The sequence below is a fragment of the Homarus americanus genome, unplaced genomic scaffold, assembly GCF_018991925.1.
Source record: "Homarus americanus isolate GMGI-L3 unplaced genomic scaffold, GMGI_Hamer_2.0 scaffold32340, whole genome shotgun sequence".
NCBI classification, from domain to species: Eukaryota; Metazoa; Arthropoda; class Malacostraca; order Decapoda; family Nephropidae; genus Homarus; species Homarus americanus.
Window position 1 is genome coordinate 149,778 of NW_024747232.1, and position 15,414 is coordinate 165,191.

At 41.8% G+C, this 15,414-nt stretch overlaps 1 protein-coding gene across 16 annotated transcripts in view; it reads left to right on the forward strand.

The window, feature by feature from the left end:
• The window catches only part of LOC121879505 (catenin alpha-like), a 68,526-nt gene that overhangs the window by 20,737 nt on the left and 32,375 nt on the right, over positions 1-15,414 (forward strand). For 7 of the 16 annotated variants that reach the window (XM_042386153.1, XM_042386163.1, XM_042386157.1 and 4 more), the window contains exon 1: positions 14,005-14,619. In XM_042386153.1, the coding sequence (XP_042242087.1) occupies positions 14,488-14,619 (132 nt within the window). In that variant the 5' untranslated portion in view covers positions 14,005-14,487. Of the gene's footprint in view, positions 1-11,941; positions 12,164-14,001; positions 14,620-15,414 lie in introns of those variants that run through there. The other 9 variants (XM_042386154.1, XM_042386161.1, XM_042386156.1 and 6 more) reach the window with 7 other exon arrangements.

Here is a 15,414-nt window from a genome sequence, read left to right on the forward strand (position 1 = left end):
AGGTTAGTTGGTGTTGGGTCAGAATAAGTTAGCTCTGCTTAGGTTAGGTTAGGCTAAATCATATCAAACAGACGAACATCCAGCTGAGAATTGTCTTAGTGGGCTAGAGAAGGGAACAGGAAGATGTCGGAGGCTTGGTTAAGGGGGGGGGGGTATGATAGTGGTTTGTGGGATGACAGCTCCACAAGTCTTAAATTATTGATGACAGGGTGTGGCGTTGCTGGAGACTTGGGTTTAAAGTAGAGGAGTCGACCACACCTGGAGTACCTGTGACCTCTTTCTTGTGTCGGGTAATTTCCTGAGAGGGGAAGGTGGGAAGTCAGTCTTTAAGTCTCTCTCTCTCTTGCTCTCGCTCTCTCTCTCTCAGGTGGAAAGTCGGTGTAGAAAACAGTACCGCATTGGACCCGCTAAAACTGAACCCCTTAAGCATATTCAAGTGACATCCTGAAGACACGGTGATACGGGACCCAGCATTAGGTCAGCTGTTGAGGGTGAAAGTGGGTGCCATCTTGTCTAGGAGGGAGGGGGGAGGCAGGAGGCAATTTAGACAATTTCCAATAGTGTTGTCACCGGTGGCGCTCTTGGGAAACCCTCTTAATACATCCCATGGCTACTGCATCGTGGAAGAGTGTTTTGATTTTATTTTTTATTTTATTTCATTTTTGACGTGTTAAATAAAGCTGAACGCGTGGTAATTATACGGATATCATAGACTAGCATAATATACAGATGCAAATTTACTATATATACTTTTAAGCCAATTTGGATTACTTAAAAAAAATAGGATGACTGGATATTATAGCTTATTTCACCTGATGGTAATAAACACTTTAATTTTACCTGTGTTGTCCGAAGTGTTTGGTTAATTAGCTTTATTGACAGGTGAAATAAGCCTAAAGGTGTCGTAATCTTCAGGTGATTCCATTTTTTTTCGTATTATCCACGTCTATATTTCCGTGTTTTTTTTTTGTTTGTCTGTGTGTGTGGGGGGGGTGTCTTATTATAAACTTTGAATACTTAATGAAGTGAACTTGACGTGACTACAGTACTTCATATCGTGTTGTGTCGCTGATAATTGCCTGACACAGTGAATCAGCATGTGTGTGTGTTCGTCTGACTGACATTGACTGGAGAATGAATAACAAGGTTCATTATCATCATCGCCACCTGCTGTTATTATTATTATTATTATTATTATTGGTAGTAGTAGTAGTAGTTAACTACGTTACTGATAAGGGCAAATGGTTTCAGTCTTAACAAACAAGAATTTACAGATGCCATTGCTCTAAGGTACGGTCGGCCAGTAGAAGGTTTGCCCTCCCAATGTGTGTGTGGCTCTTCCTATGACGGCGATCACGCCATGGTCTGCAAGAAGGGGGGCTTCATATGCATGAGGCATGGCGAAGTAAGGGACCTTACAGCAAATATGTTGAAGGAAATCTGCCGGGTTGTCATGGTAGAACCGACCCTCCTTCCATTGGACGGTGAGATCTTCCAACATCCCAGCACATCCCTGGGGGATGGGACCAAGTGCAAGATGTTTTACCAGACTGAACTTGAGGTTTAATTACAGATAGACAGCTACAGGATATTTATTAAGGTAATTAAATGGTGGCGAAGGTGTGGCTATTGGGGAGGCTGGAGGCCACGTAAAAAAAGTAGTAGTAGTAATGTTTGTAATAGTGGTGCTAGTAGTAGAAATGGTGGTAGTAGTGTTATTATTATTATTATTATTATTATTATTATTATTATTATTACTACTACCACTACTACTACATACTACTACTACTACTACTACTACTACTACTACTACTACTACTACTACTACTTTTTTTTTTTTTTTTTTTTAACGTGGCCCAGCCTCCCCAATAGCCACACCTTCGCCACCATTTATTTACCTTAATATTAACTATCCTAATACATAAGCAACTATCCTATCTGTGTTAAATTAGTTGAGCCGCAGATCGATGCGGCATTCGGTGACTGTAGCCTCATAGTCGATATCTGCAGCAGTTGACGGAGTAGGGGCAGCTTCGTGTCCCTGAGGCAGAGCAAAGCCGACCGAAGGAGAGAGAAGGACAGTCGACATCTCATCCAGGCTTGACATAACTTCTGGGCTGCTGCTTGTTCGGAGATCAGCTCCGCGAGTCTGGCGTAGAAACATCTTGCACTTGGGCCCATCCCACCAGAGGTTGTGAACACTAGCGGAGTGAAGGCCTGATCGACATTTTGAATTCTCTCCCATATGCCCTTCTCTTGTCGTTCTCGTTCTCCCATGTGCAGCATCGAGAGCTAGGTTACGGTGACAAACGGCCCGGGATCAAAAATCCTGATGTCGAAGAAGGCTCGCTGTCCCGCGTCCAGAATCTCGAGCACTGACGTCAACACGGGCTTCGTTAGATGTGTTTGAAGTCCTGTGTTGGAAACATGAAATGAAAAAGTACTACTGTAATATATATATTTTTTTAAATTCCGGTTCTCGCCAGCATTGCTATTTTGTTTATCTACTTAGGATGCATAGGTTTGGTGAGGATTATTATTTTGATTCAATTTTCTTGATCTGCCCAGTAATTACCCAGCCTTTCATCTAACAACACCTGAGGAGGGTTTTAAATTACCCCCAGCCTTTTTTTTTTTGAAGTTTATCAATCTTTATGAAATTTATAATTATTGTGTTTGTTTGTTTGTTTGTTTACCTTTGATTTTATTCGTCAATTATATTATCTGTTACTTTTGACATGTGTCTCGATTTTAAGGGTTATTTCTTGTGTGTAAAATTCCTTTCCGTTTCCCTTGCTGTCTACACTCTCTCTCTCTTGTCTGGTAGTCGCCAAGCCAAGGTCATCTGGGGGAAAATGTTGAGGGTTAAAGAGGAGTGTTAGACGGTGGCTGCGGCTCGAGTACGGCTCAAGGGACTTAGGTGTTAAGACTTAAGAGAAGGCTATTTTATGAGGGTGGGGTGCACGGGGCCATTTTATGAGGGTGGGGTACGCCATTTTATGAGGGGGTGGGCCATTTTATGAGGGTGGGGTGCACGGGGCCATTTTATGAGGTGGGGTGCACGGGGCCATTTTATGAGGTGGAGTGCACGGGGCCATTTTATGAGGGTGGGGTGCACGAGGCCATTTTATGAGGGTGGAGTGCACAAATTTTATGAGGGTGGAGTGCACGAGAAAGCTCTGTGTGTGTAATTAACTAGAGACTGCTCGTTACATTAACAATCCCTATCGTAGTAAAACACTCAATAAAAACTTGACATATACTAAATTAGGGAAACTTTACGATCGTAGTAGAATTCCATAAAAAAGTTTGAGTATAGATTTGGAATGGAAAAGTAAATTAAAAGTTTCCTGAGTCGTTGTGTCCTGTTACGACCCAAAGTTTTAAATGAGGGAAAGGGGGGGCAATTAATTAAGGTAATGGTCGTCACAGAGGCAGTGTGTGGCTCCCATAACAGTACCCGCTAGTCACACATAATTCTCCCCTCCTTCACACCCTCCGACTTCCCTCCACTACCCCCCCTCATCCCCCCTCTATACCTTCCCCCACTATCCCCCACAGCTATCATGTTACCTGCCTCCCCCCCCCACATGATGCCAACCCCCCCCCCACACACCCTCTCCCACACACACCCTCTCCCACACGAGTCACGCAACACATATCTCCCTCACCCACCAGACGTCTGCCACCGAGCTTTATACCTGTACTTACCTTCATCATTTCTGGAGGAACCGAGAGAGAGAGAGAGAGAGAGAGAGAGCATTATATTTCACCATCAGGATTAACTTACCACCTTCATCTCACCATAGTAATTTTTTTTACTGTACACAACAACACTCTTAAAAAAAATATTCCCTGAGACGTAAGAGGATCTCATACCCAAACTTGGTTATGAGTGGCATGAAAATTCCTATTGGTTTTTGTACGATCATTATTTAAAGTGACACACCACCACAAATGTCGTGTGTGTGTGTGTGTGTGTTATCCCTCCCTCCCCCAAAGGCACACATGTGTTTAGGGAAATTACCCACATATTAGTGGGCGTGGCATTTTAATGAATATAACCTCTATCTATCTATCAATCTATATATCTATCTATCTATCTATCTATCTATCTGTGGAATGGACACAGCCAATTCACCTGTAGTATGGGTACCTGTACTTATTTTCACAGTGCCGAAGGTTTGGGGCCTCGTGCTGTTATCTGAAAAATAAACAGAACAATAGGCATCAGCGACCAACTACCAGCACAGGATTGGGGGAGGGCGTGTAGTGGGGGAGGGCGTGTAGTGGGGGAGGGCGTGTAGTAGGAGCCAACTCACTGACCTGGCTCATTCTACACCTTACCTTGAGGACATAGGTTGTTGTCGCTAGTAATTGCAGGTGTTGTGAGGATCCACGTGTTTATAGCCTCATCTAGAACATGGCTTAGGGATTCCTGCCGAGTCATGTTCCCGAAAGGCTTGGCCGGGGGAGGGGGTATTAGGCGGAGAGAAAACGTGTGGGGGAGAGGTGGGTGAGGGGGGGTTACCTATGCCCAGGTGTGTGTGTGCGCTACCCTGGAGCCTTGCACCTTAATATCTCTCCCCACCCCCTCCCCATGTGACCCACGTTTTCTAGCTTACAACAGAGGACAGGTAATGATGGCCTCGCTGGTTGAAGTGAAGAGACTAAGTTAGTATATCGTCTCTCTTATATACCTGACCTAAGGCGAGAGATATAGTCAATGATATATGTATAGGCACAAGTTACACGGCAGAATGGTGATATATTCTTCTCATTATATACCGGAAAGTTTAACTAGTGGTGGTATCTGTGGTTAATATATTAGGTCATAATATATATTTATGTGTGTGTGTATTAAATCGAAACTTCCATTACGTCGGGTATATGATATATTTATGACACTATTATATGCTGGGGATGTACCGTACCTTGGTCAATATGTCCAGTCCTCTTAATGGTCTAGGGCTTCGTGAGTTAAGTTTTGCTACAGGTTCACTGACCCACTTCGCTGCCCTTTACACTGATGAGCGAGGCACTGGTGTTGTAGGACAGTATAAAGTGGTGTGTTATTTTGTGACAGTGAGGCCCACTTTCTCTGATATCACTAAAGGGAAAGTGTACCGTAGTTTCCTGGGCGGAGGGGAGTTGGGCTTCATAGCACGGTCGTTTTGGGTGTAATTCCCGTGATGAGGCAGCCTCTCACAACCTCACCAGCGGCTGTTTCCCCCTTCCCCGTTCCTCATCGATCTTACGAACGAGGGGACGCACACGCTAGGGTGGTGGATGGGGGAGAGGGAGCTGTGAGCAGGACCACTATGGCGGGTGACTGACAGAATCCTCCCTCACGGCGACACACAACTCTCTTCAAAAACAAAGTATTACTATCCATTGATGAAGAATCGCAAAAAAACTACTTTGATTATACTTTTACTTTGCACTATACGCAAGTCTCCCGTAGTCAAATCTGATAAGGTAAGCGGCTGTATCGCCCCCTATATCGCGATGAGGATCTGCCTCGCCACTTGCCACCCCCCTCCCGCCCAGTTGAAGCTGTTCTCTCCCAGCCCCACGAGAGAGAGAGAGAGAGAGAGAGAGAGATAGAGAGAGAGATAGATAGATAGATAGATAGAGATCCATCACATTTAATGAAAACATTGCCAGTGTTTTAATAGGAATGAATTGTTGTTTATTTGAAGTAGAGTTTTGTATTATGGTCGACTCGCTGTAGTAAAACGTGAATATTCGTTTAACGATGTACCGTACCTTTATGTAGCTCTATGTAGATGAGGTCACCATGTAGCTTGTTCTTCACTTTTTACAGTATAGTTCCTACAGTGCTGATGTCTAGGAATAAACTGAGACTGTATTTACCATCCAGACCAGATGCGGCTGTCAAAAGATTTAGCATATTTTTCACGTGTGTTTTAGTGGATATATGCCCATTGTTACCTGGCTGGTGGTGGCCTGTGGATGGTCAAAGTTTGTGTTAAGTGAGATCGTAAGGAAGGAAGTGCCTCGATAGAACTTATATACTGAGGAGGGGCGAAGGCGGTGGAGGCTGCTGCAGAAGGTAATTTTGGCATTTCTCTTGGATTGGTGTTGTGGTGTTACTCTACTGAGGAAATACCAACATGCACAACACAACAACCTGTAAATTCTTGTGAGTTGTATGTAGAGACACTATAAGCAGTGGAGATGATACTGAATCTTGAGGTATGCAGCCATAAGAGTAACTAAGAGTGATACAATACTGCAAACAGTTAATGTACAGGGATATTAGTGCATCACAGAACTGTATCGTGATGTGATAGGTCGCCATGCAATTACTTTCAGCTGTGTGATAACATTATAAACAAAAATATTTACCCTTTTTGTCTTTTCTCTGTAAAACATATAACTACCCTGTATTTGTCGCGTTTGTTGTGGCGTTAGATCATTACAACACATTGTCAGAGCCCCTTCACCCCACCCCTTCACCCCACCCCTTCACCCCACCCCTTCATCTCCTGCGTGTGCGCCCTCATATCTCACAACCTGGGCGTTACCCCTCGTGTGCCTCTCCACTTGCGTATCTTGATTATTTACGGTAGAGGACTGACACCAGTGTAGCCAAGCCTCACCAGTTGCGTGCCAAGGAACAACACCTTTTCATCAATGCTTGACGCTGACTACAGCTGCCCTCGGTGCCATCTGATGTCTGTGTCGATTGATATGTTTGGGATGATATTTTATGATACCTGTTGTTGTCTCCTGATTAACGTAGTGTGATTGGAGGTAAATAAATCTTGTTAAGCATTTACCTCTATCGACCTTGCCTCTATCCTGCTTCAGTTAAAGGGCAAGGTTAATGTCTCGTATAAATTAAAATGCTCATCGCTTCCTCACGCTATCGTCCGCGCCAAAGAAATTTAGAGACTTTACAATAATTCATTTCGTGTATATTTTGTGATTACTTTGATATTCGAACTTGGCATTGACATCCCGTAAGGAGGATAAGCCTCTTTAAACTGAATTCTTTAGGACTCAGGGAGACTAAATTAGCTGATTGGAGACGACTGTTTCATCGGGTCCAGTGAACAATTACTATCTGGTTATGTAGTTTGTGTGTGGGTGGGTGAGGAGCACTAAGACTCGCGGTGGTTGTAGCTGGGTGGGTGAGGGAGCACTAAGACTGGTGGTTGTAGGGTGGGTGAGGGAGCACAAGACTCTGCAGGTTGTAGCTGGGTGGGTGAGGGAGCACTAAGACTCGCGGTGGTTGTAGCTGGGTGGGTGAGGGAGCACTAAGACCATGGTGGTTGTAGCTGGGTGGGTGAGGGAGCACCAAGACTCGCGGTGGTTGTAGCTGGGTGGGTGAGGGAGCACTAAGACTGCGGTGGTTGTAGCTGGTGGGTGAGGGAGCACTAAGACTCGTGGTGGTTGTAGCTGGGTGGGTGAGGAGCACTAAGACTCGAGATGGTTGTAGCTGGGTGGGTGAGGAGCACTAAGACTGAGATGGTTGTAGCTGGGTGGGTGAGGAGTACTAAGACTCATGGGTGCTGGGTGAGGGCACTAAGACTGGTGGTTGTAGGGTGGGTGAGGGAGCACTAAGACTCGGTGGTTGTAGCTGGGTGGGTGAGGGAGCACTAGACTCGAGATGGTTGTAGCTGGTGGGTGAGGGAGCACTAAGACTCATGTAGCTGGGTGGTGAGGAGCACAGACCGCGGTGGTTGTAGTGGGTGAGGAGCACTAAGACTCGCGGTGGTTGTAGCTGGGTGGGTGAGGGAGCACTAAGACTCAGTGGTTGTAGCTGGGTGGGTGAGGGAGCACTAAGACTCAGGTGGTTGTAGCTGGGTGGGTGAGGGAGCACTAAGACTCGCGGTGGTTGTAGCTGGGTGGGTTGTGTTAAATCTCACAAGAACGAACATACATTTCCTGTCTCCGTCGCTGGTGCTGGTAAACTGTTCTTTTTCTGGCCATATCTCTCAGTAATGGCCACTCGCTCTTCTTTGTACCTAGGAACGTAAAAACACGCACACATGCCCTCACGTACACACAGACATGCCGCCACTCACAGACAGACATGCCTCTACTCACACACACACACGCAAGCACCTACACACACAAGCACCTACACACACAAGCACCTACACACACACACCCACACACACACAAGACCCACACCCAAGCATCTACACACACAAAGCACCCACACACAAGCATCTACACACACAAGCACCTACACACACAAGCACCTACACACACAAGCATCTACACACAAGCATCTACACACACAAGCACCTACACACACTCACACACACATCTACACACACAAGCACTCATACACACAGGTATCTACACACACACCTGCACACACACACACACAAGCATATGTTTAGAGACACTTGTCTGGTTAATCTTCAAAGCAAAACAGAATTAAGCGAATTAGTGATAAACCTTTTGTTATTATTTGGAATTTTCAGTCTTTGTTCATTCACGTCACCACGGTATCCAGTGTTTGTGTCCATGAATAAGTCAGTACGTTGCCCCCTCAATAAAAGTAGTTTATGTGTGACTTGTGAAGAGGTTGCGTGAGGACAGTTGCTGAGGTATGCGGGCACCAACTTGCTGCTCCTTCCCTGCTGCCCTCTATCCTACTGTATTTATTGCGGGATATATCATGCAAGAAACCTTTACTTAGCGTCTGGTCGATGAGCTTGCAGGAAGTAGGTCAGTGAGGGACGCGGGGATATACAATTGCTATTCGCTCGTGCAAGTGCTTGTACTGTCACAGGTGGGGTTTTTTTTTTAGGTCACTGTGTAGGAGTTGGCTGATAGTATTCATGTCATTGCTGCTGGTATTGATCGGCATACGAGCAGAAAGCTTTTTTTTTTCATACTGCACTTCTACACGCTTTGGCGGTGAAGGTACACACACACACACACACACTGGCTGCGTGGGCTGGTGAATGACGGTTGTGTGGCACGCATTTCATAGAGTAATTTCATTCACGTCGGTCCCCCGTCAGCTGTGTAAGACTGTAGTAACATTTTCCACTTGGGAATTTCATTGAAGGGATTTTAACAGCAGCGGAAGAACCTGTTCTCGACATAACAATACAGTACACCGTGATGGTCAGCTTAGGGTTTAATTACGCCCACTCGGGAGAGGGAAGCTTAGTGTAGTACCGTAATGATATATCAGCTTTACTCTACCTGTTTATCATCCCTGACGTTGCTTTTGTTCTTAATTGATGTGGTGGCAGACATAACTAGACTGTGGGCGCTTGTGTGGGCAGTATCAGTTGACGGCCAAACAAATGTCATTAACAACCACTTTTAAGTTGAACTAATTGTAAGATTTTTTTTTATGTCGCGAAATTTGTGGAGGAAAAATTATATATAAGTCGTCACAATTTATTTATTATTTGGTGTTATTTTTAATCTTATACGGAGGTTGAAAACGGGTGTGTTGTGTGATTATTGGAATGTCGTTATAGTCTTTCCGGGTTGGTGGTGGAGTGTGGTGTGGTGGTGTAGGTGTATGGTGTCAAGTCAAGTGTTATGGCGTGTAGGTTTTCTAGTGTCTGGGCGTGTCTGTAGGTATGTGTGTGAACAACTTAAAGCAATTAGCAGCTCGCTCTTATAATGTCTAATAACTCGCCCTCCTATACTGATACAAGATGTACAATTGGCTGAAGACGGTGTGGTTAATTTAGTGTGGTGTTTTCCCAGTCGCTTTCCGGGTGGTAAAAACTCAATTTGTCATTTTATTCTGTAGGTTGTGTCTTAGAGAATGTTAAACCTTGCTATTGCATATAACATGCGTTGGGAAACCATGATGCATGTGTGTGTGTCTGCAGCGGCGGGATGGGCGGGATGTGGTAAGTCATGACGTCATCATTACGGTATGTCGGAGTGGGTGGTGTGGTGGTGGGAGTTGCCTGAGGCTGCCAGCTATCGATGCACCTTAGCGGAAGTTACCTCTGCTACTCCACCCTCTATTTATCTCACTTGGGAATATCACCACAACCTTAAGATTTAATTTTAATATATTTTGTTTGTCCTTATTGTTATATTTACATAGAGAAAACACCGATGAGTTTAGTAATAGAGAACGAGATGACAAAGCATTAACGATAACAAACGACTGATATACTGTTGGTCGTGTCCTTATCCGGAATCTTATCGTCCAGGTGGTTGCCATGCCGACGGGTTTCAAACCAAGCGGGGGATATAACGAGCTTTATCATGCTGCCGACACGTTGACGCTGATGGTGTCTGAACACGAAGACGAATGAGAGAAGGATGAAAAAATACAGAGCGATAAACTAGTAAAATGTGTCAGGTTAAAGATGGAGTGAGGTAGAGGTGTGGAGGTAAGATGTGAGTGAGGTAGTCTACAGGCAGAGGGAGCATTTGAGTACATCTTAGACTATTACTATTACTACTACTGTATAGCTTATAAAGTGGTCTATTCAGTACAACACGGGAATGGGGTTTGTGAGAGGTGGGGGGGAGGTCCGGGTTGCTTCAGGTGGTGGTGGGGGGTGGTCCGTGGAGGTGGAGAGGGTTGTGTGTGTGTGTCAGACCTTCAACAGTGTGGCGATGATTCACGGACTTTACTGATAAACTAACCCGCAGCGCAAGTGGACTGACTGACTGACTGACTGACTGACAGTACGTGTGTTTTGTTCTTGGTTTTCTTCCTTTTGTTATTGGCTGAGTTCACCTAATGCAATCTTGTTTATCTACAGTATATTACTTTAGATAAATGTTCTGGTTTAGAGTACATTTATATCCTGTGGGTAGAATTATAGATATAGGTTTTATTTTTACACACACACACACACACACACACACGGATGAGGTGAGAAGCAGCAAAGTCTTGTGTGGGAGGAGACAAGTAGGTCAACCGGAAAGAACGTCACAGGTGTACCTGGAGAGGAAAGGGCTGGGCGTTGTGCTTTGTTCTCCTCTCTTTCCTTGTATTGTTTCATAGGAACATTTATAAACGCGTGACAGTGCTTTGTAAGTTTTTATTTTTTAGATGTCTACAGAATCTTTAGACAATAAACTTAATCTTGTTAGCACAGAAATTTTTCCACTATCAATGTTGGTTTTATTTTGTGTTGAACTGTAGTGTTGCAGCAGATGTGGTTTATTCTGTGGATGGTTACTGTAGTTTTGTTGCAACATTAAGTTAGACAGTGGTAGACAACTGTAGGGAACAGCACTGTAATAAAATACTTATTTTTATTGTTTTATTTGTTTTCCAGCAAAATTGCCAGGCTTTGCTCAGGTTAGTTATATACTGTATAACCTTGGCCATTACAGTTTGCCCTCCCTGGCTAGGATAAACCACCTTCGTCAATCGGCGTTGTGATATCTCAATTGGTGAAGAGTTTTGAGTCTTGCACGTACCACCCTTGACCCATGTGATATGCTGTACAGTATAATATGTGTAAAGTTTCAGATCTCTAACTACATCCGTTTTGAATCTATGACTGAAATAGACACACTTACAGACAGATAGTCATGTCCTTTAATGAAATGTCGTGATCACTTTCCATACATATTCAAGCATGCATTCACACTTATACACTACAGTACATATGCACTTATGAATTTACATCATACAGTATTTGCATTACGGTATAAGGAAAACTGTTATAGTTTCTTCTCAAAGTTTAAGTACAGTACTGTATACAGTAAAGTGGATGAAACGTTTTTATATAATTATTAAGCCACGGTATACTTACTTAACTTGCTACATTGTAAACTTAGACCTCAAGAATCCATTTGTCCTCTGTTTCTCTCACTTTCTGGAATAGGAATTTTTATTGGCTGTTTTCTCTTTCAGAATTACGTACATAGGTCTACTGAATTTTTACGCTGCCTTTCCGTTTATGACTAACTTACATTGGCATATAATTTACTCTTTTTTATTCCTTTTCAGATCCACATACATAGGTAACACAGAGAACCATTGCAAGAAGTGTCTGCACGTGTCGTAACTGTACCCGGCAGAACATCATTACCTTCTTCAGTATCTACCTGTACCACCATGACTCTGGATCACTATAACACAGGAGCCCCTGTGGTTCTCAAGTGGGATCCTAAAAACCTAGAGATCCGCACCATGTCCGTGGAGAAGACTCTAGAGCCGTTGGTGATTCAGGTGATGTCGAGCTTTGATTTGAAATATAGCCCCTGGATTTGGCAACACTGTATGGGCTATGCTGATGGCTCAGAGGCTAACTATCTTACAGTACACCTTTGTGTTGATATTTTAGATGTGTGCAATGTATGGTATTACTAGTTTTTGTAAATTCATCTGTACTATTGTACTTTTTTTAGGCTTGTATTAAATGCTTCCGAATTGAGCTGAAAGGGGCTTTTGTATTTCAGTTGAGAGTATGTCCAGTACAGAACAAGGATTTCACATATTCTGTAAGATAGATGAGCATTTTATAATACAGTTTAGCTATTAAATACATAAATTTGTAAACCGTGTTCACTCTGAGTCCATTAGCACTTGGCTCCTCATGTGTGAAATAGTGATGCTCAGAACCAGCAAAACATTGTGACACACACAAATTGTGCACCTTCAATGCTGTGTGGAATAAGCTAATCATAATTTATTAGAAATCTAAAGCAATTTTAAGGACCAAAGGATGATGTAAAGCATTGGTGATACCCTTACTATGTGCTGCTAATGCAGTGAAATAGTATACAGTACTGACTTAAGGTCTTCACAGTTAACTTTTTCAATTACTGTACATGAATGTGAAAATGTATCTTGTGTTTTTCAGTGATGACGAGATTGAGAAGAAATTTAATGTTCATTAGAAAACTGTATGTTCTCTGCATTCTTTTAGTTAAAAGGAGGCACTGAAAAATTAGGTACATGGAAAATATAGCAGACTACTGTACTACATTGAAAATTGCTGCTTGATATTTCAAATTAAAGGTCGCTAAGAAACTTTTGCCGGTACAAGTGGAGAAAACGAACTTATTTTTGTTCTAACTTTAAAACACACAGCTTTTGTACTGAAGTGAAACAAAAATATTAGACAAGGATTTAATACCTCTCCACCTCCTCCTGTATGGTACATGAATCATTTGAAAAGTTGCAACTTTAACAATAGCTTTTGATACAGAATCACTTGAAAGTTACAGTAGAACCACCACCAACCTAGATCTCTAATATTACCCCTTCCTGTTGCACATGAATGTGATTTAGTTCTGTCAAGAACTTTTTCCTCTACAATATCTCAGTACCTTTAATATCCAGGACCGTTATATACCGTACTGTTTATGAAATCACTTATGGGTGATAATTGAGTCTTTGCAGGTTATGTGCCTTATTTAGGGATACAGTACTTAATTGTAGAGTACAATATTTCATGCCTTTTGCATCTTTATTTTTGAGTGATTTTTCATACATGACAAAAAATAGATCACATGGTTCTGGATTATTGAGGTATATAAGCATATGGGCTGCTTTTGATTTTTATTGACCACATCACAACCCAAGTTCCCACTGACTCACTCCTGTTGTCTTGTTTTGAAAGTTTCTCTGACACTATTGGACCATCAAGTTGATTGTGAATTAATTATCAATATAATTTACGTGTATCAACTCCCCTTATTCCATACAGAACTCTGCTGTAGTTTGAATATATAAAACAATGCTTTGCATAATTTTATATTTTTTATATATTTGTGTGTTGGATTAAAACCTAAGATTTATTGAATGATATACAGCATAACTGGCATTACATTTGTCTGGAGTCACTTTAATTGCTGTGTTGCATGTATTTGTATAAGCATAGGGTGTTGTTGTACTGTATGTCACAACCTTCTTTCTTAAATAAAAGTGTTTTAATCGTTTTTAAGTTGCACTTGTAGTTTGAACAGCATTCTGCACTTTATTAGTTTTATTTTGTTTATTTATTTACAGTTTATATATATACTCGGTGTATACAGTATATACAAGTGTGTGTGTGTGTATGTATGCACTGTGTGTATATATATATATATATATATACATGTGAATTGAAATGTTTGCTTATACAGTACTGTAGTTTGTTTTTATTTGCTGATATAAATTTAGCTTCCCTGAGCACTTGAGCATCACTAAGCCACATCTAGGGTTGTTTTGGTAACTCCTAATTTTTGTTTCTTTTCTTCTCATTTTCTTAGGTTGATGTGTACTGTATGTAGTGTTCACTTTAGCCAAAAGTGCATGATAAGGTTAAACACCCAGCAAGTGAATTAGTGCATGAACTTTCTAGAAAGTGTATAAACTCCTATCTGTAGTGAAACAAATTTAAAAAATTTAGAAAAAAACGTGAAAGAAAAACAAAGACAAACAACTACACACAGATTAACTATCAAAAGTGAATGATTACATAACCTGTTAATTGTAGACTGTTGAAAATTGATTGAAAGAGAGTTTACCTTGATACTGTAGAACAAAACCACTACCACACCTGCACAATGCCAGAGACCAACTACCCCACCATGTCAAACACAGACAATGGAAGTGGTCTCATTCTCCGCTGGGATATTAAGAATCTGGAGATCAAGACCAGATCAGTTGAAAAGACACTAGAGCCCCTTGTTATACAGGTAACTTGTCTTTTTATTTACTCCAATCAATTGGTTTCTGTTTGCCAGAATTACTCTCTGAATCAAAGTTGCTTTGTTTTGTTTTAGGTGAGTCATCTGCCAGAGTCGATATACACTTCACTAAGTCATAGTTTTTACAACAGACAACTTTTAAGAATTCAAAGTAAAGAATGGATCAAAGAGAAAGATTAATTGATAGGGAACTTGTAATTTACAGTTGGGGGACAAAATTCAAAACCACATTGCAGGTACTAACTTGAGGACTTGTAGAAAGGACTGTGGACAAAACATATTCTGGGGTATGATTTTCGACTAAGTTGCTTGCCAGTTGCAGGTTTTCAACAGTTCTTGTACAAAACAAAACACTTATCAAATAATTGTTTCTCTTTTCATGATCTCTGCAGTGAAAGTTGAACTAATGCTGTTTTGTTTCAGGAATTTTGTGTTTTTGCTCTTCAGTGTCACACAAAGTTTCAAGAATTGTATATACTGTAGTAGTTTTTGTATTATTAAAAAGTAACACCAGTGATAAGCTGGTGATTTTAGTCTATTGTTTTTAACTTTGGTTTTCATAGAATTCATTGCTTTATTTGTTGCTTTTTTCTGAATTTCTTTCTTTTGTTTAATTATGTCTCACTTTAGGAGAGGAGACATATTAACATTGTATAATTATTTTTTCGCTTGTTTGTCGTACATTTCTCAGCAGCATTTCTCAAGAACTATTATCAGAACTAGACTGAATTTTTGCTATCTTAAGACTTAACTAGACTTTGGTAGCCTTGACCTCTTCAAAGT